A 25,829-nucleotide genomic window follows, 5' to 3' on the forward strand; every position below is an offset into this window, starting at 1 on the left:
TTATACAGCTAGTAAGTGCTCAAAATTAGCAATATGACTTCAGGACCACGGTATTCTTATAATTAATGTACATTACTCCCTCTTTCTCAGGTTATAATTTGTAAAGACAAAATAAATTCTGAGTATACACCTTATTTTATATGGGTGGTTTGGACTTCACTTAAAATGTGACAAGTATCTCGCCAATCCTGTATTTTCATTACTCTCATCACCGCTACAAATTCTTCTAGTTTGGTCCTGAGAATAATTGATTTATTTGCTTAAGATTCCTTTTTCTTTTCCCGCAATCTCAATCCTTATTTAAGCTTATTCTCAGTCCTTTAGACTCTTAAGTAATCCATTCAGTCACATTCAATCTGCATTCTACTTTTCCTCAAGTCAACTCAAATTTGTTCTCTTCACAGTTCTTTTAATCCTTCAACTTAGTCAGTCTCTTTTCCCTGGGCCCCCTGCCCCCAACAGACTTAAGACTTACTGTTTTGAATATTAGCAAAAGAATCCGCCCACAATGCGGGAGACCTGGGTTCAGTCCCTGGGTTGGAAAGATTCCCTGGAGGAGGGCATGGTAACCCACTCCAGTATTCTTGTCTGGAAAATCCCCATGGACAGAGGAGCCTGGTGGGCTACAGTCCATGGGGTCACAAAGAGTCAGACACGACTGAGCAACTAAGCACAGAACAACTTTAGAAGATGGGAGGACCAGTCACTTGACTTAAGTTCAGTTTAATTTAATTCAAATAATCTCACTTTTGCATGCCAGACATTAGTATTTGTGCAATTAAAATTTGTCACTCAGATAAATAACAAACAACAGATTTTATTGGGTAAAATGATTGGGTGACTTTTTTCTATTCATAAGTTTTTCTTATCTTTATGAGTAATTTCTTAGTTTATTGAAAACTAACAGAAATTGACTAAATCATGTAAAGAGATTAAGTTGACTAAATTACATTGAAGAGATTATATATGAAAATAAGTGAAATGAATTTCATTGTGTAAAAACAGCAAGCAATCCCAAATACTCTTTAAAAAAAACCAAATAACTTAGAAAAATTACTTTTATATAATTAATTTATTAATCTGTATATTTATTTCTCTGGTGCCTTTAGGCCAAATCTAAAAATTCTAAGTGATCACAGTGCCTCTTAAATTTGACTTACAAATGGGGATATTGTTTGAGAAAACATAAATTAGAGAATTAAAAATTATCTTTGATCTTGCTTCATTTATATTTGCAGCTAACATATGTGGTTCATTTTATAGAATGAATTAGCTACCTAAACTCACACAATAGGTTTTATTTATTCATCCCTATGTGTACAACAAGGTCCTGGGCAGTGAGACCAGGATATAACAGAGCAAGACATGGGAAACATTCCTTACCTTTAAAGAAGACAAAATTTCCATCACTGTTTTCATAAACTGCATCAATACTAGGAGGCAAGCCCCGCCAGAAGTAAGTGATCTGCATGGGGTATCCGTCCATCACCCTATGGTTTCTCACTCGCCAAAACCACTGGTCCTGCAGAGCAAACAGAAGCAACTCTGAACAAAAGCGAGGCCTCCAGGAACTTCCCTGGACAATGGTTTAATGCTTTTACAGGTAGTGCTAGCGCTGTTATCACTGTCCTGCATCAAAACAAATAATCAGTTGAACAACTTGCCGACAATGATCACAAAGATTCTTGGAGTAAACTACCCAGTGTCTAATCTACACATTGTGTTTAAGAAGATAACGTACAGATACTTAATCTTAGTAGTTTACATCATCTCTAGATGAAAAACAGAGGTAGCACAGACAAGACCCTGCCAGATTTGTGGATTAAGTGAGCTTTCCAAAATATAAAAGCAGCATAGCAACACATATGCACCTTTGTATTTACAGACACATGCAAGGTCTCTACACCTAAAGTGATGGGATAGAATAGGGAGGCCAGACCTCCTCGAATGCCCATGTTATACGACTGTCTCATGTAATTATAAACAGAGTCCTCTTTCACCTTCCAATGTATCATGTTTTGGACAATAAATTATACTGTCATTATATATATACATATATATATATATATACACACACTATATAAATTATCACTGTATAATTTTTTACAGTATAAATTATACTGAACAAAGGAATCTTGAAGGAAGATCATTAGAGTGGATTAAAGAATAGGTCAATTACTTCTATTTGCTGTCATAATAACCTATACTTCACTCAGTCATACCACAGGTCATTTTATATTAAATGTGTTTACTATTATCACCAGCAAATTATGCATCTGCCTTGCCCTGAAGCAGATATTTATGAATATGTTTTACTTTTTAGACAAAACACAATATATTTTTCACCATAAATTCTGACTAAGGGCAAAAATTATTCCCCCAAAAGTTATATCTGATGACATTAAATTGTTTTCTATTGAAAATTTTGGAATAATTTATAGACTATCCAAAGTGGTTTAATATTATAAAAACAGGTATATTTTAAAAATTAGTGTGCAATAAATTAAAATTAAATATTTCATTATATTTCAAACAAGGTTTCATTGGAAATTATGTGGTTGTTGTTAAGTTGCTAAGTCATGCATTACTTTTTGTGACCTCATAGACTGCAGCATGTCAGACTCTTTTGGCCTCCACTAACTCTCAGAATCGGAGAAGGCAATGGCACCCCACTCCAGTACTCTTGCCTGGAAAATCCCATGGACAGAGGAGCCTGGTGGGCTGAAGTCCATGGGGTCGCTAAGAGTCGGACACGACTGAGTGACTTCACTTTCACTTTTCACTTTCATGCATTGGAGAAGATGGCAACCCACTGCAGTGTTCTTGCCTGGAGAATCCCAGGGACGGGGGAGCCTGCTGGGCTGCCGTCTCTGGGGTTGCACAGAGTCGGACACGACTGAAGCGACTTAGCAGCAGCAGCAGCAGCAACTCCCAGAATATGCTCAATTTCATGTTCACTGAGTTGGTGATACTATCTAACCATCTTATCCTCAGCCACCTCCTTCGCCTTTTGTCTTCAATGGTCCCTAGCATGAAGGTCTTTTCCAATGTGTCGGCTCTTCACATCAGATGGCGAAAGTATCAGGTTCACCATCAATCTTGCCAATGCATATTCAGGTTTGATTTCCTTTAGGATTGACTGGTTTGATCTCCTTGAAGTTCAAAGGACTCTCAAGAGTCTTCTCCAGCACCACAATTTCAAAGCATCAATTCTTCAGTCATCAACCTTCTTTAAGGATAAAGTCTCATAATACATACTTGACTACTGGAATCAGCTCAGTCACTCGGTCGTGTCCGATTCTTTGAGACCACATGGACTATAGCACACCAGGCCTTCCTGACCATCACCAACTTCCAGAGTTTATTCAAACTCATGTCCACTCAGTCAGTGACGCCATCCAGTCATCTCATACTCTGCTGTCCCCTTCTCCTCCCGCTTTCAATCTTTCCCAGCATCAGTGTCTTTTCCAATGAGTCAGCTCTTCACATCAGGTAGCCAAAGTATTGGAGTTTCAGCTTCAGCATCAGTCTTTCCAATGAGTATTCAGGACTGATTTCCTTTAGGATGGACTGGGTGGATCTCCTTGCAGTCCAAGGGACTCTCAAGAGTCTTCTCCAACACCATGGTTCAAAAGTATCAATTCTTCAGTGCTCAGCTTTCTTTATAGTGCAACTCTCACATCCATACATGACTACTGGAAAAACCATAGCTTTGACTAGACGGACTTTTGTTGGCAAAGTGATGTCTCCACTTTTTAATATGCTGTCTAGGATTATCACAGCTTTCCTTCTAAGGAGCAAGCATCCCTTAACTTCATGGATGCAGTCACCATCACAGTGATTTTGGAGCCCAAGAAAATAAAGTCTGTCACTGCCTCCACTTTCTCCCCTTCTATTTGCCATGAAGCGATGAGATGGGATGCCATGATCTTAGTTCTTTAATGTTGAGTTTCAAGCCAGCTTTTTCACTCTCCTCTTTCAACCTCCTCTTTCAACCTCCTGACTTCACTTTCTGTAATTAGAGTAGTATGATCTACATATCTGAGGTTGTTGATATTTCTCTCAGGAAACTTGATTCCAGCTTGTGATTCATCTAGCCCAGCATTTAGCATGATGTACTCTGCATCCTGATGTCAGTGAAAGAGGAGAGTGAAAAAGTTGGATTAAAGCTCAACATTCAGAAAACGAAGATCATGGCATCTGGTCCCATCACTTGTGGGAAATAGATGGGGAAACAGTGGAAACAGTATCAGACTTTATATTTTCGGGCTCCAAAATCACTGCAGATGGTGACTGCAGCCATGAAATTAAAAGATGCTTACTCCTTGGAAGGAAAGTTATGACCAACCTAGATAGCATATTGAAAAGCAGACACATTACTTTGCCAACAAAGGTCCATCTAGTCAAGGCTATGGTTTTTCCTGTGGTCATGTATGGATGTGAGAGTTGGACTGTGAAGAAAACTGAGTGCCGAAGAATTGATGCTTTTGAACTGTGGTGTTGGAGAAGACTCTTGAGAGTCCCTTGGACTGCAAGGAGATCCAACCAGTCCATTCTAAAGGAGATCAGTCCTGGGTGTTATTTGGAAGGAATGATGCTAAAGCTGAAACTCCAGTATTTTGGCCACCTCATACGAAGAGTTGACTCTGGAAAAGACCCTGATGCTGGGAGGGATTGGGGGCAGGAGGAGAAGGGGACGACAGAGGATGAGATGGCTGGATGGCATCACCAACTCGATTGACATGAGTTTGGGTGAAATATGCGAGTTGGTGATGGACAGGGAGGCCTGCTGCTGCTGCTGCTGCTAAGTCGCTTCAGTCGTGTCCAACTCTGTGCGACCCCGTAGACAGCAGCCAACCAGGCTCCCCAGTCCCTGGGATTCTCCAGGCAAGAACACTGGAGTGGGTTGCCATTTCCTTCTCCAATGCATGAAAGGGAAAAGTGAAAGTCAAGTCGCTCAGTCGTGTCTGACTCTTCCCGACCCCATGGACTGCAGCCTACCAGGCTCCTCCATCCATGGGATTTTCCAGGCAAGAGTACTAGAGTGGGGTGCCATTGCCTGGCATGCTGCAATTCACAGGGTCGCAAAGAGTTGGACACGACTGAGCGACTGAACTGAACTGGACTGAACTGAACTCTGCATATTACTAGAGATCTCTTCAAGAAAATTAGAGATACCAAGGGAACATTTCATGCCAAGATGGACACACTAAAGGACAGAAATGGTATGTTTTTAACTTTCTGTTCATAATTTCCATAATATTAAGCAGCTTGAATTGATAAATGTTTTGATCAATATGCAGGAGGCACATTTATATGATTTTAAGATAAAAATTATGTCATGAAAAGATTGATCTAATAAAATACATATGGGCAGTAAGGCCCAGAGTTTAATGTCAATACTATGTGGACACATGATATTCTGATAACTTAAAGCAAAAACAAAAGCATTTTGGTCTATCTGCAACAGGGGTTTTAACTGAGTGGTGAAGTCTTTCCAATCTTCATATAAAACATTTTAAAATTATGGTAATATATATCCTAAAATAAAATTGCTGTAAACTACTGGATTCTAACAAAGAAATAACTGACTATAATTATTTATGGAACAATTAAACAAAACAAAAAGCTCTCTAAGCCGACGAATCGGAAGAAATTGGATGAAATGTCCTGGGAATATACTCAAACTTTTTTCAGAGAAGCACTTCACATTTCTAGCATCTCCCCACAATTGAGACAGGCCAACGCCTCTTTGGGACAAACAAGTTGCAGTCTGAAGATAAGAATACAACCCAACATGCCACTAACGAAGGAAGAAATGAAATTTCTGCCTCAAGATAAGCAGACCCAATCTGCAGATCTTTTCAAGGTAATGCAGAAGCATAGGTGAGTTCATGACTATTTTTCATTGACAGTAGCCTTGGCAGAGAGCCATATATATTGCAGATTTTCCAGTTGTGATTCTACTCAATATATTCACAACTTCTCTGCTTAGCAGGATTCAGTGGTAAGAATAATTAAGCAAGCTTTCTGTCACAGAGGATGTAAATGCACACCATGATCACTATAGATTACCATTTCAAAAAAAAAAGGTGGGGGGCTTGTGTCTAATTTGCAGAGAGAATAAATTTAAAATGAGATTTAGGTCTCTGTGCAAATTTCCTTTCAGAGGAAACCTTCTCTGATCACCTTATCTAAAACTGAAACCCTTCATTCCACCCCCTACACTGGCTTTTACTCTCCTCCTCCTGCTTTTCATCATTTGCCTTGGCCAACAAGTAAAAGTAAGTGAATGTTCTAAGACAAAAGCTGCATAAAAGAACATAAAGGTGCTAAGTATGGACAGATGATTAGTGCACACTCCATTTTCTACACGGGTATGATATATAAAGAACTTTGAACCATGAGCAGATGGGAAAACATGTTTTCACCTTTCAAACAATGTAGATTTTGTTTTGGCCTAGGATGCAAAGGAAAGAACGAGGAATCGCCTCTCCAGAGTCCTAGATTGCTTGCTTGTATCTTGCCTCTGACCTCCTGTTGGCCAGAGTTCTTACAGAAAAGGGAGGAAGGAGGTAGGATACACTGAAAACAATCACAGCCAGCATATTTATAAAGTCAACTTATGGAAAAGCATCATGCGTAAAAATTACCAAAGGAATCCCTACTTAAACAGTAACATTTTACTTCCAATACAAACATTTTTGAGCTTATGCATAGATTTTTCTTTCCATGTCGTATGGGACTCGGACATACCCTGTTGTTCACCATTAACAAAAGAATACTAATTTTTTAAAGTGAAAAAATAATAATTATCCATACATAATATACTACTATAACTATTTGGTTTTATTCCACTTATATAGGCAAAGAATGTTGGTTATGGAGTATTGCTGTACTAAGTGTGGTTAAACTCTATACCACAAAAATGCAGGGAGCACATGAAAAGACACGTGTGTTGACACTGTTTTCTTTTTAGGTCCTGATATATATTTTTTTTTCCTGTTTCTTTTTGCATCGACTCTTGTTCAGAAACCACTTTGCAATGATTATGATGAAGAAAAGGAGACTTTACTAAAAAATGTTTCATCATTTGCATTTAGGGAAAGGAGCCACAAACTGTAGATTCAAACGTGCCAAACAGTACTATGACACGTTGCTTCCCCCCTCTCCTTTGGGATCTGAGGATCATGCATACTGGCAAGGTGATCTAAATTTTAATTCATATTATCATGTAACTGAGTCGAAAAAAATAGAAAAGATTTTATTCCTCCCACTGAACTAGCAATTCTGGAGTTCCAAAAATATGAACTCTTTAAGAATGTACATTCATCCCAGAAGGGAACAGAGACAAACAATAATTTCAAAAGGCTGTGTGAAATGCTATTATTGCTGCTGCTATAAAATGGGAACTACCATTTAGTGAATATAATGAGCTAGAAAACAGCTGGGCCATTAGCACACCTATCAAGAATTACCGTCCCTTTATTTCTGACCTGAAGAAAGATGTCTCATTTACAATAAAAACTCTGTTCCTGCTGAATAAAGTACAGGCTGTTTTTTGTGTTTTTTTTTTACTCAAGGTAATTGAGAGGGCAGTGTATTCAATTTAGTTTTTTAACCAGCCAATCTAAAATTGTCTCTTCAGTCTTTTTCTATCAACCCATCATGTTTTATTTTCTTCATAATACTTATTGTTCTCTGAAATTATCTTGTTTATATGCTCACCTGTGTCTCATCATAACTTGTACCTCATCTATCGTATTCAAACACAGCACTTCTCGGTTCTGGAACAAAGCCCAGCACTGTGTTAAGTAAGTGCTCCAAGAGAGAGAAAAGCAGTGAGAGAGACGTGAACCCAAACCTTGTCCTTGGCCTGGGGGACGGGTCTTCATCTGTCAGCATTTAACTAAACTGCCCCCACAGAAATTTTGCCATAGGCCCGTATAGTACCCATATCTACCAGAGTACTTAGATCACTGTACTCAGTTCAGTTGTTCAGTTCAGTCGCTCAGTCACGTCTGACTTTTTGCGACCCCACGGACCACAGCACGCCAGGCCTCCCTGTCTATCACCAACTCCCAGAGCTTACTCAGACTCATGTCCATTGAGTCAGTGATGCCATCCAACCATCTCATCCTCTGTTGTCCCCTTCTCCTCCTGCCCCCAATCACTCCCAGCATCAGGGTCTTTTCATATGAGTCAGCTCTTCGCATCAGGTGGCCAAAGTATCGGAGTTTCAGCTTCAACATCAGTCCTTCCAATGAACACCCAGGACTGATTTCCTTTAGGATGGACTGGTTGGATCTCCTTGCAGTCCAAGGGACTCTCAAGAGTCTTCTCCAACACCACAGTTCAAAAGCATCAATTCTTCAGCACTCAGCCTTTTTTAAAGTCCAACTCTCACATCCATACATGACTACTGGAAAAACCATGGCTTTGACTAAACGGACCTTTGTCGGCAAAGTAATGTCTCTGCGTTTTAATATGCTGTCTATGTTGGTCATAGCTTTTCTTCCAAGGAACAAGCGTCCTTTAATTTCATGGCTGCAGTCACCATCTTTAGTGATTTTGGAGCCCCCCAAAATAAAGTCTGTCTCTGTTTCCACTGTTTCCCCATCTATTTGTGGTAAATAGATGGCAAATAGATCACTGTATGGAATTATCTATTTGGCAGCCTGTTTCTATATGCTCTAAATGGGCATCTTTATCATTTGCTTTCTCTCTCCCTCCCTTTCTCCTTCCTTTACTTCCTTCTTTCTTTATTTATGACTTCACCGCCTCCAGGGATATTCACTCTAAACTATGCCTCTATTCCCCAAGGGCTCCATCCTGCCCTGTGGGTGACCCTTCTGTTTTTCATCTTGTAGTATAGTATTGGCCAAAGTGCCATGCCATGGGAAAACTATTTCATGAGTAAGGGATATTTCATGAAGTGACATAACAAGAATCAAGAGTTGAGCTAGAGCTACAGAGTATTATTTTTATGACTTCCTCTTCAGTCATATTCCGCCCCCTCCCACTCCTCCCCCCGCCGCCAGTACTAAGTATACTAAAAGCAGGATCTTCATTGAGCTGAGAGAATGTGAAATGTAGAGCAGACAATTAGCAATAAGAAATATATACTGGGAAGAAATAAAGAGTTATGTATAGACTCTATGTGAAAGCTCTAAGCAAGTGCAGAAGCTTAAGGGGAAAGGGATTAAAACAGGCCAGATGCCCAGGAGAAAAATGTGCTAGAAGGGAATTTTTTTTTTTTTTTCTTTTCTTTCAAAGGGATACACAGTTATTTATCAACAAATTAGGTGTTAAATGCCTATGTTGAATTAAAGGTTTGTTCCTAAGAGATAAAGGTAGATGGAGTGGAGAATTCCCAAGAAACTAGGAAGCAAAAAACCCTGAAAGATTCCTAAGGGAGTTTGTTTCAGAGTTCAGGAGCAGTTGTTGCCATAACAGGGGGGACTAATCCTCATTACCAACACCTAATTGCTTTATGCTAATATGGTCTTGAAAACATTCCTTCTGTTGCTATTGTTTTGTTACTGTTACTGATGGTTTATTTACTTAAATAGGGAGTTCGAAAGGTAACTGCCCTTCCTTAAACTCAGAATCCTCAACAGACAACCTGATGTCCAATAAAACAGTGATGTTCTAAACCGGTCCTGAGGGAAGTCGGATTACCACAATCATTAGCACACCCATAGCAAATTATCACTTTTGCTATTGGTTCACAATAATAATTTGCTATTAGTTTCACATCTACCAACTGAAACTAATATGAGTAACAATATTTGCTTACTGTTAAAGAAAAAATTTAAAAATGGATAAAAAACAGAATCTTCTCCAAAACAAATATAAGTTAATAAGTTTCATAACTTTTCAGTTAAATAATGGAGGCTTGGACAACTACTGATGCCGTTGAATGGTTTTTAAAAATTATTCTAAGCAAGAAGTCATCTGATGACAGATGATTAAATACAATTGATAGATAAGATTGGACAGTTTGTGAAAGTATAGAAAGCATACTCTGGCCACCTGATGAGAAGAACTGACTCACTGGAAAAGACCCTGATGCTGGGAAAGATTGAAGGCAGGAGGAGAAGGGGATGACAGAGGATGAGGTGGTTGGATGGCATCACCAACCCTATGAACATGAGTTTGGGCAAGCTCCGGGTGTTGGTGATGGACAGGGAAGCCTGGTGTGCTGCAGTCGTCACAGAGACCACTCTGGGGTTGCAGAGAGTCGGACACAACTGAGTGACTGAACTGAATTGAACTGAAAGTATAGAAGCTTAAGATGGTAATATTTTTGCATAAAAGAGATGGTGTGTCTCTTCTACTTAGCTGGAAGATTCATAAATTAAGAAGAATTTCAGAAATCTTTGAAGATGAGGAAAGATGATATTGACTAGACTTTAACAGGCCCTTCACAGGGGTACTATAGAAAAGGAAGTTCACACACATCATACCAAAGGAAGGTATTTAATGTAAAATAATCTATGCTCTACCAGGCTAAGGACAATGATGGACAAGTGAAATACTTCTTTTTCAGAGAAGGGGAAATGAGATGTAAAGACTGGGAGTTATAGCAGTTCTTGGTGGAGTGTAGTCTGCTGCTACTGCTGCTAAGTTATGTCAATCATGTCCGACTCTGTGCGACCCCATAGATGGCAGCCCACTAGGCCCCCATCCCTGGGATTCTCCAGGCAAGAATACTGGAGTGGATTGCCATTTCCCTCTCCAGTTCATGAAAGTGAAAAGTGAAAGTGAAGTCGCTCAGTCGTGTCCGACTTCGTGACCCCATGGACTGTAGCCTACCAGGCTCCTCCGCCCATGGGACTTCCCAGGCAAGAGTACTAGGGAGTGTAGTCTAGGGAAGGTGAAATGGTAGGAGGAAAGTGACCATTCTAGAAGCAACTCACATAAATGCTGTATGAAATGAAAACAGTATTTTGATGAGATATCTAATGCCAGATCAATAAAATAAAATGTAGAAGAAAACAGGGATAGAGATGAAGGACAAAAATTAGGAATAAATAAAATAAAAATAAATGCAGAATTAGAAGGGTCTAACATAAGCTGCATCATGCTCTGAGTATAGGGCAGATACTTACTTGTGTTTAGAAAATAAAGCACTGGGGAATTTAGGAGGCAAGAATATTACTGCAATGACTGGAAAGAAGAAGGCATTTGTTTTAGGTAAAGTAGTAAACAGTAAGTAATGAAGCATATATATCCCAGAATGAGGATGCCAAGTGAATAAAACAATATGGCAGATAATAAACAGTAAACCAAATTAGTCTCCAAGTGTTAAAAAAAAAAAGGTGAAGTTTATGAAAAGCATTTAATTTGGTGAGTATATCCCTCCTTGCTCAATCACATGCATTTCAAATATTCATTTTAGCTATGATTATTTACAACTTGTATGTTGGGATATAGCTAAAAGTTCAATTGAGAATACATTATCCTGCCTGCATTTCTTCATGAGGATACAAATTCACATGAAAGTGAAGAATAGTTTATTTAGTTGAGCAATTTAAGCTTTTTTCTGTCTTCCGAAGACAGAAATAAATCCTCATTTATCTTTTTTTGCAAGATTTCAGTGCTATTCAACATTTTTTAACTTGTATTGTGTGGCTAAACAATAATTTGCAATTGTAATTCACTTAGTAACCATTATAAATATAGATGAATCCCACTTGATGCCATCCATTCATTCCTTAAAAGTTGCTTATTGATTATTGTGTGAAGCAAGTACTATTTTAATTGAATGCAAATGAATTAATATTCAAAGGGATGATGTTAAAGAAAATCACTTTGCTTAAATTTATAAACACTCTTTCTATTCAAGAGTAAATAAAAACAATATAAAATCATTTTGCATTGATACAATGTTTCTTAATGTTAGGTATTCATGGCTCATCTTTTTCAGTTTTTGAATCAGGCTACATTGAGACCATTATTTTCTAAAAGGAAAACTGAGCTGGAGAGTTACTTTATGCCTAAAGTGAGTTGGTGATACATTTTTTAGTTCACCCATTCTCTGGTGTTCAAACTCAATAGCAAAAATGGTCAATTATTTGAAAATTAAAAAAAATTATTTGTATATTACTAGTTATAACTACAAACATGTCTGTACTATATTTTTAATAGAGTTTTACAAATATGCATTGATCATTCATTTCTAAACCTGAAGTTGAAGACAAAAATAAATATACATTTTAAAAGATGGTCTTGGATAGTACTGAAATAGTTTTAATGTTTTGACTATGTCTCATGTGATCTAGTTTATACAAAACTAACATTGCAACCAAATATGAGTCTGAAGCATAATATTTTATTTCATCTGCCAAGCTTGACTTACAAAAGTAATCAAAATTGTTTCTGGAAAATCTTGATAATCAGAAAGGCTTTTCTTCCTCTTTCCCATTAATCTTCCAAAATTATTGTTTTTTACTTACAATAACTTCATTCTAGGGCTTAGTGAGCAGTATGTACTTTCACAGATGATTACTACAGATTTTTTTTTTAAGATTAATAGCAAGCAATCATCATAATTAAAATAGCCATTTGTTTGATTTAAAAAATCAGATTTTTTGCTACTATCAATGATAAAAGATAAACTGTTAGCCTGCATTATTTCTATGCTATCAATCATTCTTATTAAACTCTTAGTTTAGTTGAGGGAGAGCAGGGATACACCACAATAATACCTATCTGTCCCCCGGAAGATCCTCACAGACTTTTTTTTCCTAACTCAGATTTTGTCACTACAATTTTTTTACCAGTCAGAAACACTGAAAATTATGACTGAACACAAAATACATTAAGGGAACAGAGGTTAACTCTCTTTAATTTATTATTGCTTGTATATTGTTTCAATTCAATACTTCTCTTTGTTGAGTTTTGTACCATTACCTCCAAAACCATAAACAGATAAAAACTATATTTCAGTTTGACCAAGAAAACCAACTGTGAAAGTGTAGAAGCAGTGACATGACTAATTCATTATAAATTATAAATACACTGTATTCAAGATATCCTTTTAACTACTATATTAATCAATGTATATACATTTAAATTAATTACGTATAACTTCAAAATCAGTTCCTCTGTTGTACTGGACACATTCCAGGTGTCCAATAACCACATGTTACAGGTGGCTGCCATATTGGACAGTATGTATATATAGAGCATCTTCATAATCACAAGCTGTATTGAACCTTGATCCTTGGTACCTTGGTCCTTGGTGGATGTTAGGATTTTTTCCCCCGTCCTGATTTGTTTTAAAACTCCTATGTTGTTAATGAAATAAATTCATATATGCAGTAGTGGCCTAAGGCTATGGGAAAAATGTTGACTGAGATAATCCTAAACACTATGCTTCTAGAGCCAGTCTTTAGTAGAAACACCGTAACTATTGATGAGAAACTTGGAATGGTCCTACAATCCCACCGATGATGTCAGCTGAAATGTTAATTTTGGAAACATAATTGGATGTACCATGACTACAACTTTCAGAATTCTTTGATGTTGTTGTTTAGAACCTGAACAAAAATGTTACACTATTCAGTTATAGGAACTGTTACGCTATTCAGTTACAGGTCTAACGGCAACGTCCTTTCCTTCTGTGTTTGCCTTGCTGGCTCCTTTTGCAATTTAAATCTCAGCTAATATGTCACTTCTTCAGAAGGATGATGACCCAAATCACAGTAGTCATCTTCCCACCTGTCTCAATCCCTAACTTCTACGATATTACTGTGTTTTCATTTTAATCATTGCATTTATTGATACGTTATACCCCAGGTGGTACAGTGGTAAAGAATCTGCCTGCCAATGCAGGTTCCAGAAGAGACGCAGGTTCAATCTCTGGTTCTGGAAGAACCCACAAAGTAGGAAATGGCAATCGGTTCTGCTATTCTTGCCTGTAACATTCCATGGACTGAGGAGGCTGACGGGCTAGATCCCGTGGGGTTGCATAGAGTCAGACATGACTGAGTGAATGAGCAGAGCACACTTATGTATATTTATCTGATTTTTTGACTGTTTCCTTCTCCATTCAAAGTTTGCTGTAGGAGAATTTTCGGGTGTTCACTGCAATATCCTGAGGTCTGATAGTCTTCCAGGCAAAGGCAGACACCTTACAAATACGTATCACATGAAAAAAATCAATGAATGCATTGGGCAAGAAATGGAGACTTCAGTTATTCATGGTAGAAATATACAGTTCTAAAATATAAACTCCTAGAGGAGAACATAGGCAAAACACTCTCTGACATACATCACAGCAGGATCCTCTATGACCCACCTCCCAGAATATTGGAAATAAAAGCAAAAATAAACAAATGGGACCTAATTAACCTTAAAAGCTTCTGCACATCAAAGGAAACTATTAGCAAGGTGAAAAGACAGCCTTCAGAATGGGAGAAAATAATAGCAAATGAAGCAACTGACAAACAACTAATCTCAAAAATATACAAGCAACTCCTACAGCTCAATTCCAGAAAAATAAACGACCCAATCAAAAAATGGGCCAAAGAACTAAATAGACATTTCTCCAAAGAAGACATACAGATGGCTAACAAACACATGAAAAGATGCTCAACATCACTCATTATCAGAGAAATGCAAATCAAAACCACTATGAGGTACCATTTCACACCAGTCAGAATGGCTGCGATCCAAAAGTCTACAAATAATAAATGCTGGAGAGGGTGTGGAGAAAAGGGAACCCTCCTACACTGTTGGTGGGAATGCAAACTAGTACAGCCACTATGGAGAACAGTGTGGAGCTTCCTTAAAAAACTGGAAATAGAACTGCCTTATGATCCAGCAATCCCACTGCTGGGCATACACGCTGAGGAAACCAGAAGGGAAAGAGACACGTGTACCCCAATGTTCATTGCAGCACTGTTTATAATAGCCAGGACATGGAAGCCACCTAGATGTCCATCAGCAGATGAATGGATAAGAAAGCTGTGGTACATATACACAATGGAGTATTACTCAGCCATTAAAAAGAATACATTTGAATCAGTTCTAATGAGGTGGATGAAACTGGAGCCTATTATACAGAGTGAAGTAAACCAGAAGGAAAAACACCAATACAGTATACTAACGCATATATATGGAATTTAGAAAGATGGTAACAATAACCCGGTGTACGAGACAGCAAAAGAGACACAGATGTATAGAACAGTCTTATGGACTCTGTGGGAGAGGGAGAGGGTGGGAAGATTTGGGAGAATGACATTGAAACATGTAAAATATCATGTAAGAAACGAGTTGCCAGTCCAGGTTCGATGCACGATACTGGATGCTTGGGGCTAGTGCACTGGGACGACCCAGAGGGATGGTATGGGGAGGGAGGAGGGAGGAGGGTTCAGGATGGGGAACACATGTATACCTGTGGTGGATTCATTTCGATATTTGGCAAAACTAATACAATTATGTAAAGTTTAAAAATAAAATAAAATTTAAAAAAAAAATAAAGAGGAAAAAGAATTCCTTAAAAAAAAATATATATATATATATAAAAGCATTTATTCAAATAAAAAGTACATTTTTTTCTCCCAATATGATCTTTGCCATTAATATTTTCCAAACTTTATATTGCAAATGTAGCAACTTCAAAGTTATCCATTGTACACATAATTTACTGTTATGAAAGCTAAATAAGAAGTTAGCTTATAATAGACTGCCATGCATGGCAATGATTCACTCAGAAAATGGTATCTCTTTGGGAGTCTAGGGATGTATGTGAATCTATTGAATAACATCAAAATATGTAAGACTCAGGTCTTAAATATTCTTAAGGAATCCTATATAAGTGGAAGCCTTGAAAACGGGAAATTCAGTCTGCACAAAGTCTAAAATGCGGTACATATAGGCAGATTTTAAGGAGGAGGGTTCAGGATGGGGAACACGAGTATGCCTGTGGCGGATTCATGTTGATATATGGCAAAACCAATACAATATTGTAAAGTTAAAAAATAAAATTAAAAAAAATTAAAAAAAAGAAAACTTCAATACCACCAAAAAGATTGTGTGTTCTGAAAACTTAACGCATAACCATGTACAATTTCAACTATATGCTGGCAGTAACATTGGTTGTATCAAGTTATCAAAAAACAGTGACTCTAAGGACACCACTAAGATTGACCTTCCTAAGATCCCTTCCAGTGATCCCTGGATCCCTGATCACTGTCTTGTCAAGGCAAAGGGGCATGTGTAACTCAGTGAAGCTAGGAGCCATGCTGTGCAGGGCCACCCAAGATGGACGGGTCATAGTGGAGAGTTCTGACAAAACACGGTCCACTGGAGGAGGCAATGGCAAACCACTCCAGTATTTTTGCTGTGGTGAATCACCGCATGAACAGTATAAAAAGGCAAAAAGATATGACACTGAAAGATGAGCACCCCAGGTTGAAAGTATCCAATATGCCACTGGGGAAGAAAGGAAGGAGGGCAATTACTAATAGTTCCAGAAAGAATGAAATGACCTTCAGTGGTGGATGAGTCTGTGGTGAAAGAAAAATCCAATGCTACAAAGAACAACATTGCATAGGAACCCTGAATGTTAGGACCATGAATCAAGGTAACTTGGACATGGTCAAGCAGGAGATGGCAAGAGTAATCATTGACATCTTAGGAATCACTGGACTAAAATGGGTTAGGATGAGTGAATTTAATTCAGATAACCATTATATATATACTACTGTGGGTAAGAATCATACAAAAGAAAGGTAGTAGTCCTCATAATGAATAAAAGAGTCTAAAATACAGTACCTGGGTGCAATCTGAAAAATGACAGAATGACCTTGGTACATTTCCAAGGCAAAAGATTTAACATCAGAATATCCAAGTCTGTGTGCCAACCACCGATGCTGAAGGAGCTGAAGATGACCAGTTCTGTGAAGACCTACAAAATCTTCTAGAACTAACACCAAAAAAGATAGTCCTTTTCATCATAGGGGATTGGAATGTAAAAGTAGGAAGTCAAGAAATATCTGGAGTAACAGAAATGGTTGGCCTTGGAGTACAAAATGAAGCAGAGCAAAGGCTAACAGAATTTTGCCAAAGAACGCACTGGTCCTAGCAACACAAGAAATGGCTCTATACATTCAGTTCAGTTCAGTTCAGTTCAGTTGCGCAGTCATGTCCAACTCTTTGCGACCCCATGAATCGCAGCATGCCAGGCCTCCCTGTCCATCACCAACTCCTGGAGTTCACTCAAACTCAGGTCCATCGAGTCGGTAATGCCATCCAGCCATCTCATCCTCTGTCGTCCCCATCTCCTCCTGCCTCCAATCCTTCCCAACATAAGTGCCTGTTCCAATGAGTCAACTCCAAAGTACTGGAGTTTCAGCTTTAGCATCAGTCCTTCCAATGAACACCCAAGACTGATTTCCTTTAGGATGGACTGGTTGAATCTCCTTGCAGTCCAAGGGACTCTCAAGAGTCTTCTCCAACACCACAGTTCAAAAGCTTCAATTCTTCAGTGCTCAGCTTTCTTCACAGTCCAACTCTCACATCCATACATGACCACTGGAAAAACCATAGCCTTGACTAGACGGACCTTTGTTGACAAAGTAATGTCTCTGCTTTTCAATACGCTATCTAGGTTGGTCATAACTTTCCTTCCAAGGAGTAAGTGTCTTTTAATTTCATGGCTGCAATCACCATCTGCAGTGATTTTGGAGCCCCAAAAAATAAAGTCTGACACTGTTTCCACTGTTTCCCCATCTATTTCCCATGAAGTGATTGGACCAGATGCCATGATCTTCATTTTCTGAATGTTGAGCTTTAGGTCAACTTTTTCACTCTCCTCTTTCACCTTCATCAAGAGGCTTTTTAGTTCCTCTTCACTTTCTGCCATAAGCGTAGTGTCATCTGCATAACTGAGGTTATTGATATTTCTCCTGACAATCTTGATTCCAGCCTGTGCTTCTTCCAGCCCAGCATGGACATCACCAAATGGTCAATACTAAAATCAGACTGTTTACATTCTTTGCAGCCAAAGATGGAGATACAGTCAGCATCTGTACAGATGCTGATACAGTCAGCAAAAAGAGATCTGGAACTGACTGTGGCTCAGATCATCAGCTCCTTATTGCAAATGTCATGCTTAAACAAAGAAAGTTGGGAAAACCACTAAGCCATTCAGATATGACCTAAATCATCCCTTGATTATACACTGGAGGTGATGTATAGATTCACAGGATGAGATCTGGTAGACAAAATGTCTGAAGAGCTATGGATGAAGGTTCATAATACAGTATAGGAGGCAGTGACAAAAAGCATCCCAAAGAAAAAGAAATGAAAGAAGCCAAAGTGATTGTCTGAGGAGGCTTTACAAATAGGTGAAGAAAGAAGAGAAGTGAAAAGCAAAGGAGAAAGGGAAATACATACCCAACTGAAGAGTTCCTGAGAACAGCAAGGAGAGATAAACCCTACTTCAATGAACAATGCAAAGAAATATAGGAAAACAATAGAATGGGAAGGACTAGAGATCTCTTCAAGAAAACTGGAGATATCAAAGAAATATTACATGCCAGGATGGGCACAATAAAGGACAGAAACATAAAGGGCCTAACAGAGGCAGAAGAGATTAAGAAGAGGTGGCAAGAATACACAGAAGAGCTATATAAAAATGGTCTTAATGACCGGGATAAGCACAAAACTGTGGCCACTCACCTAGAGCCAGATATCCTGGAGTGTGAAGTCAAATGGGCCTGAGGAAGCATTACTAAAGCTAGTAGAGGTGATGGAATTCCAGCTGAGCTATCTACAATCCTAAAAGAAAACGCTGTTAAAGTGCTGCACTCCGTGTGTCAGAAAACTTGTAAAACCCAATAATGGCCACAGGACTGGATAAAGTCAGCTTTTAGTCTAAACCCAAACAAGGGCAGTGTTAAGGAATCTTCAGACTACCAGATATTCATGCTCATTTCCCATGCTAGTAAGGTTATGCTCAAAATCCATTAAGCTAGGCTTCAACAGTACTTGAATTGATAATTTCCTGATGTACAAACTGGGTTCAGAAAAGGCAGAGGAACCAGAGATCAAATTGCCAACATTCATTTGATCATAGAGAATACAAGAGAATTCCAGAAGAATATCTCTATCCTTGGTTCAGAGACTACTACACTGAAGCCTTTGTTTGTGTGGATCATAGTGAACTGTGAAAATTCTTAAAAAGATAGGTATACTAGACCATCTTACCTGTCTCCTTAGGAACCTAAATGCAGGTCAAGAAGCAACAAGTAGAACTGGACATGGAACAATGGACTGATTCAAAATTGGGAAAGGAGTATTGCCCATGCTGCATATTGTCAAACTGTTTATTTAACTTATGTGCAGAGTATGTCATGCAAAATGCCAGGCTGGATGATTTACAAGCTGGAAATCAAGACTGTTGGGAGAAATAACAACAGCCTCAGATGTGCAGTTCAGTTCAGTTGCTCAGTCCTGTCCGACTCTTTGCAACCCCATGACTGCAGCACACCAGGCCTCCCTGTCCATCACCAACTCCCAGAGTTTATTCACACTTATGTCCATTGAGTCGGTGATACCATCCAACCATCTCATTCTCTGTTGTCCCCTCCTCTTCCCACCTTCAATCTTTCCCAGCATCAGTCTTTTCCAGTGAGTCAGTTCTTCTCATCAGGTGATCAAAGTATTGGAGTTTCAACTTCAACATCAGTCCTTCCAGTGAATATTCAGGACTGATTTCCTTTATGAGGGACTGGTTGGATCTTCTTGAAGTCCAAAGGACTCTCAAGAGTCTTCTCCAACAACACCAAAAGCATCAGTTCTTCAGAGCTCAGCTTTCTTTTTGGTCCAACTCTCTCATCTATACATGACTACTGGAAAAAACATAGCCTTGACTAGACAGACCTTTGTTAGCAGAGTAATGTCTCTGCTTTTGAATATGCTATCTAGGTTGGTCATAACTTTCCTTCCAAGGAGTAAGTGTCTTTTAATTTCATGGGGGTTAGTCACCATCTGCAGTGATTTTGGAGCCCCCCAAAATAAAGTCTGTCACTGTTTCCACTGTTTCACCATCTATTTCCCATGAAGTGATGGGACTAGATGCCACAATCTTAATTTTCTGAATATTGAGCTTTAAGCCAAGTTTTTCACTCTCCTCTTTCACTTTCATCAAGAGGCTCTTTAGTTCTTTGTTTTCTTCCATATGGTTGGTATCATCTGCGTATCTGAGGTTACTGATATTTCTTCTGGCAATTCATTCCAGCTTCTGCTTCATCCATCCTAGCGTTTCTCATGATGTACTCTTCATATAAGTTAAATAAGCAGGGTGACAATATACAGCCTTGACGTACTCCTTTCCCTATTTGGAACCAGTCTGTTGTTCCATGTCCAGTTCTAAGTTTTGTCTCCTGACCTGCATACAGATTTCTCAAGAGGCAGGTCAGGTGGTCTAGTATTCCCATCTGTTTAAGAATTTTCCACAGTTTGTGGTGATCCACACAGTCAAAGGCTTTGGCATAGTCAAAAAAGCAGAAATAGATGTTTTCTTGGAACTCTCTTGCTTTTTTGCAGATGATCCCATTTAAATGACCAAATTTGAAGAGGAACTAAAGAGCCTCTTGATGAAAGTGAAAGAGTAGAGTGAAAAAGTTGGCTTAAAACTCAACATTCAAAACACTAAGATGATGGCATCCAGTCCCATCACTTCCTGGCAAACAGATGGGGAAACAATGGAAACAGTAACAGACTTTATTTTCTTGGTCTCCAAAATCACTGCAGACAGTGACTTTAGTCATGAAATTAAAAGACATTTACTTCTTGGAAGAAAAGCTATGACAAACCTAGACAGTGTATTAAAAAGCAGCAACATCACTTTGCCGACATAGGTCTGTCTAGCCAAAGTTATGATTTTTCCAGTAGTCATGTATGGATGTGAGAGTTGGACTATAAAGCATGCTGAGCTCTGAAGAATTGATGCTTTTGAATTGTGGTGTTGGATAACTCTTTTGAGAGTCCCTTGGACTGCAAGATCAAACCAGTCAGTACTAAAGGAATCAACCCTGAATATACATTGCAAGGACTGATGCTGAAGCTGCAGCTCCAATACGTTCGCCACATGATGCAAAAAGCTGACTCATTGGAAAAGACCCTTAGGCTGGGAAAGGTTGAAGGCAGGAGGAGAAGGGGACAGCAGAGGTTGGATGGCATCACTGACTTGATGGACATGAGTTTCAGCAAACTCTGGGAAATGGTAAAGGACAGGAAAGCCTGGTGTGCTACCGTCCACGGGGTCGCAAATATTTAGGCATGACTGAGTGACTGAACAACAAATATTAGAATTCCCACTGCAAATTGATAAGTAGTGATTTCAGTTCACGCATCAAGCAATTTTTGGTTTCTCTGCATTGTTAATTGAACGGTTTACAGCTTGAGCCACTGAGGTAGCCTGCTTCATTAATCCAAGGACTAGACACTGAAACACTATGACTTTCACCACCAAAGAACCTGGCCATTTTTAACATTTCAAAGTACAAGCAATTCTGATATATACTACCTTAATTTTTTTCTGCATCCAGATAATGTTATTTCTTTGCATTTCTTCCAAATGAAATTTAAAACAAAAGGTAAAAAATAAAGTCAAGATAATAACAACACAAATGATTGATGATATTTTACATAACCCCTAAATGGCATTTTTAATAGCAGAAGAGACCTCATTTTAGGCTTTACCTGGATAGACATATTATAAATAATGAAGTGTTATAGCTTCTTTTAAGAGTGTCTAGGTTATAGCTGAACACAAAACACAACCTAAACGGTTGTGGTATTTTCCTTTTTTATTTTCATGTTTATACCAGCAATTTCAACGATTCCATAAATGTTTAATGTTTGAAGTGCATAATTACGTCTTTTAAGAAAACAATTTCTATGTTTTCTTAAACATAGAAATGTATGAAAACAAGTTCATACATACTATGTCAGAGTTTGCCCAAAACCCATACTGAATTCTCACTTTAATATGAAGTACTATAACATCTATTTAATATAATATGGGTCTGTCTATGGTCTAGACCAAGATGGAGTACATTACTGGAAATAACAGAAAGCAGTCTTTATTTCACATATAACATAACCACATATTCAGAGGCTTTGGGGCATTACAATAGTATGTTTTTAATAAAGAAAATTTATATTTAATTATATTTATTTCTTTTTCTGAAACACATTTTAGCTCTAAATAACTATTCTATGATTGTTTCTTCTACATAATGCAACAGAATCCCTGCAAGTAACAGATACATGCTAGCTAACCAGATTCTACTGACAAAGAGAATTATTACCAAAATAATTTACTAAGATTATTTTTTTTGCTATTATTAATTTGGAGACTAATATGTTAAAAATTAATTAAAATTATCTGAAATTATTGATAGTAATCAGAAGGATAAAACACCATTAACTAACGATATTGTTAGCTTCTTTTCTAATTAACATTATTTTTTTAAAAGTGAGCCATGGCATTATTTTCAAAATTGTTTATTGAGTAAAACTGTAAAACAAGAGATAACCAAAAGCAAAAGTACATTTCTGCTTCTTATTATGTTCTGGCTATTCTTAAGTTTGTGTAGCACAGATCCAGGGTTAAAAAGGTTACTTCATTTTTGTAATTTATAAAATATCTTTAAAAATATTTATGACACTTCAATATACAGCTCTCAAGGAAATGAAAGAGGTAGACACGAACCAACAATAAATCCCCAAAGAAGTTATGTCTTTGTTTCCCTTATCCAACACTTGCAAAACAGAATTGCAAGCTGAAACGTCAGCAGTGAAAAGCTGGTCCGTTTTCTTGGAGGCCTCACGGGCAGCTCAGTGCCGTGTACTGTCGCCGCAGTAACGGGCTTTACTCAGTATGTTATGCAGAGCCTCTCTGGGAGCCAACATGAAAAAGGCCTTTTAAAGGAATGTCAGCAGCTTCAGAAACTGCCTGTCAAGAGGATTTCAGTTTTCCTTCTTTGGCCTTCCTAACCACGTTCAAAGGTTTACTTCATTCCTGGTAGTTTCCATTTTATTAATGCATATAGCTTGCAACTGTAATTCAGGGTGGGCCCCATGGCTAAAAAATTATACACAGAGTTGATTAGGTACAAAAATAAAGGCAGAGCGACACAGATTCCGCAGTGCATTAGTATTTTACTACTGACGATGGTTGGTATGGTGGAAAAGAAGGCAACGATCTGATGAAAGGTGTTAAAAGGAAAAAAGCTCTATTAATTTTGCCTTGAACATTGCCTTAACTTTTCTGTAAGGTTTTTTTTTTTTTTGGTAATTATTGCAATCATAGATATAAATGTCCAGAGGAATTTTTTAAAAATCTCTTTTTTTCCATTAGCAACATAAACCAAAACTGCCTGCTGGGGAGACTGACTCCGAGCCCTGGGTTCTGGTTTTGACAGCAGCCTCTGCCCTTGGTCTTCTGTGCAAGTCACTTGTCTCTGTGGCTTTAGTTCTGCATCCATACCACGGGAAAAGTTGTCTGAATGCCTCCTGCAGTTTCAATGGCAAGTTGTAGGGAAAATGGGGAAGTTGATAAGTTTCCAGCTCTGTGAAAACTTATAAGAAAATTCATAGGAGCAACTGTCCTATTTATAAACACTGAAAAGCTTCAACAACAGCACAAAAATCTATGCCTGGTTATCTAATAATTCTATGAAAACATAAAGGGTGTCCTTAACAGCATCTTTTTGAATAGCATTGTCCAGTTAGTAGTTGAGCATTCAATAGACTTCTTAAATCACTGAATACCAAGCATTCATTTAATAATGATATATTTATTTACCTCCGAAAGCTAAGTACTATGGCAAGCACTGGAAACAGAGTGGTGAATAAGCATGGTAGAGAAAAGCCAAATATAACTTGCTGAACTTTAAACACAAAAATATTTTACTATTTGTACATCATAAGAATTTGAAACAATAAATAATGTTAACCCTGATATATTGCTAAAGGAAAAAATAACCAAAATATTGTTTGCTTACATTGTTGAATGGCATTCACTATACAGGTCACTAATCTATTATCCACAACTCTAAAATTCAGACAGATTTAAAAACAAAAGTTGTTTCTAGAGTTTGTTACAAGCTCATCTGTCATAGAATCTGATTTGAAAGGACATGAGGAATTTTAGAGACATTTTACCACAGTTACTGAGACAATTTATAAGTTTCAATAAAGACATATTAATGGGTTTGATTATGGACCACTTCTCTTGATCTTTTAGGGTATTATGAAAATAATATTTCACATATTGAATTAGTAATAAAAATAAAATTCTTGGCCATATTGTATTAAAATAAAATAATCACTTCAGTGTTCTCATTTCAAATACAAATGCCACTGGCAATGGCATTTTGAACAAAACTGAGAATTTAATTTTGTTTTCATCTTTCTTCAGAATATTACTGCCATTTTTGGTTTTTGTCTTTTAATGTTTTTGAAATAAACAAGATAAATAGAACTATTATAAAAAAAAAAAAAAAAAAAAACAAGCAATTTCAGTTCCTGGTCTTTTGTGTGAGGCCTTAGATACATAATTTACTGCCAGACTGAGACAACCCCTGTCAAAAAGATGATTAGAAACCTTCCCAGCAGGCAATATGAAGGCTGATGGAATCCAAAAAATTTGCATCATTCACATGAAAGCCACGCTATCTTCTCACAAGTACCATCTACACACAGAACTGTGTTGAAGGATGGCCAAGATAGCAGAATGGGTAAACCCAGAGCTCACTTCTTCCCAAAGGCACACCGAAACTGCAGTATTCATAGAGTATCTATCAGTGGGAGCAGCATGAGGACCACCAGAAAAGCTTATCCACAGCTAAAGTGATAAAGAAGAAACCACGGTGGGGAACAGTCAAGACTCGGACACCGGAGTCGGTGACCCACACACAGAGGCCACTTGAAATTACAGAGGTTCTTTTCAAGGAGAAAGGGACTGAAGCGCTGCCCTGGGCTCCCTGGTGCAGGAGTGATACAACAGGAAGATGAGCTCCCAGAATATCCGACCTTGACGGCCAGTGAGCGGGACGGCTGCAGGACACTGAGACCGTTAGCAGAAGGCATTTAGGGGAGCTACTTCTACGCTGAGAACACTGGTGCTGGCGAGTGAAATTCTGGAGTCCTCTTAAGAAACCTGAGGGTTTACCTGCCCATCAGCTCGTCTGCATCAGTATGAAGCTTTCTAGAGCGCACAGCCAGCTCTGCAAGGACCCAGGCTAACCCACTGGCAGGCTGGCACCAGCTACCAGGAAACAGATCCTGCAGGGCAGTTGCTCCAGAATCCACCCTCCTCACCAACAGGCCAACATCCTCTACAAGAGGCAGGGCCTGGCAGACAACTGGGCTATGGGTTACCCCTGCCTACATGGTGCCCACATTAGTCAGACCCACCACAACACAGAGCGCGTGCAGCCTACATAGAAACTGCTCCTACAGCAGGTAACTCTGTGACCAGGAAAGGGGGTGTGGCTGGCCCCAAGAGGATGTCTCCTATATAGGGCTAACTCTTTCAGGCTGAGAAACTTAATCCAACTACTTACCATATAAAAATAAAAATAGAGAATCAGACAAAATGAGTCAACAGAGGAATGTGCTCCAAGTGAAGGAACAAGATAAAAATCCAAAAGAAGAGTTAAGTGAAGTAGAGATAAGCAATCTACCTAGTAAGGAGTTTAAGGTAATGATTGCAAAGATGTTCAATAAACTCAAGAGAAGAACGTATGAACACAGAAGTTTAACAAAGAGTCAAAAAATATAAAGAAAAATAACAGAGC

The 25,829-nt window shown here is 38.3% G+C and overlaps 1 protein-coding gene across 2 annotated transcripts in view; it reads right to left on the reverse strand.

Annotated features, from left to right (window-relative positions):
• The window catches only part of MMP16 (matrix metallopeptidase 16), a 397,127-nt gene that overhangs the window by 41,335 nt on the left and 329,963 nt on the right, over positions 1–25,829 (reverse strand). For both annotated transcript variants that reach the window (XM_086335241.1, XM_086335242.1), the window contains exon 7: positions 1,384–1,522. In XM_086335241.1, coding sequence (XP_086191367.1) covers positions 1,384–1,522 — 139 coding nt within the window. The remainder of the gene's footprint in view (positions 1–1,383; positions 1,523–25,829) is intronic.

Source organism: Bos grunniens, chromosome 14 (assembly GCF_055505025.1).
Source record: "Bos grunniens cultivar Pamir isolate PY7600 chromosome 14, Bosgru_T2T1.0, whole genome shotgun sequence".
NCBI lineage: Eukaryota > Metazoa > Chordata > Mammalia > Artiodactyla > Bovidae > Bos > Bos grunniens.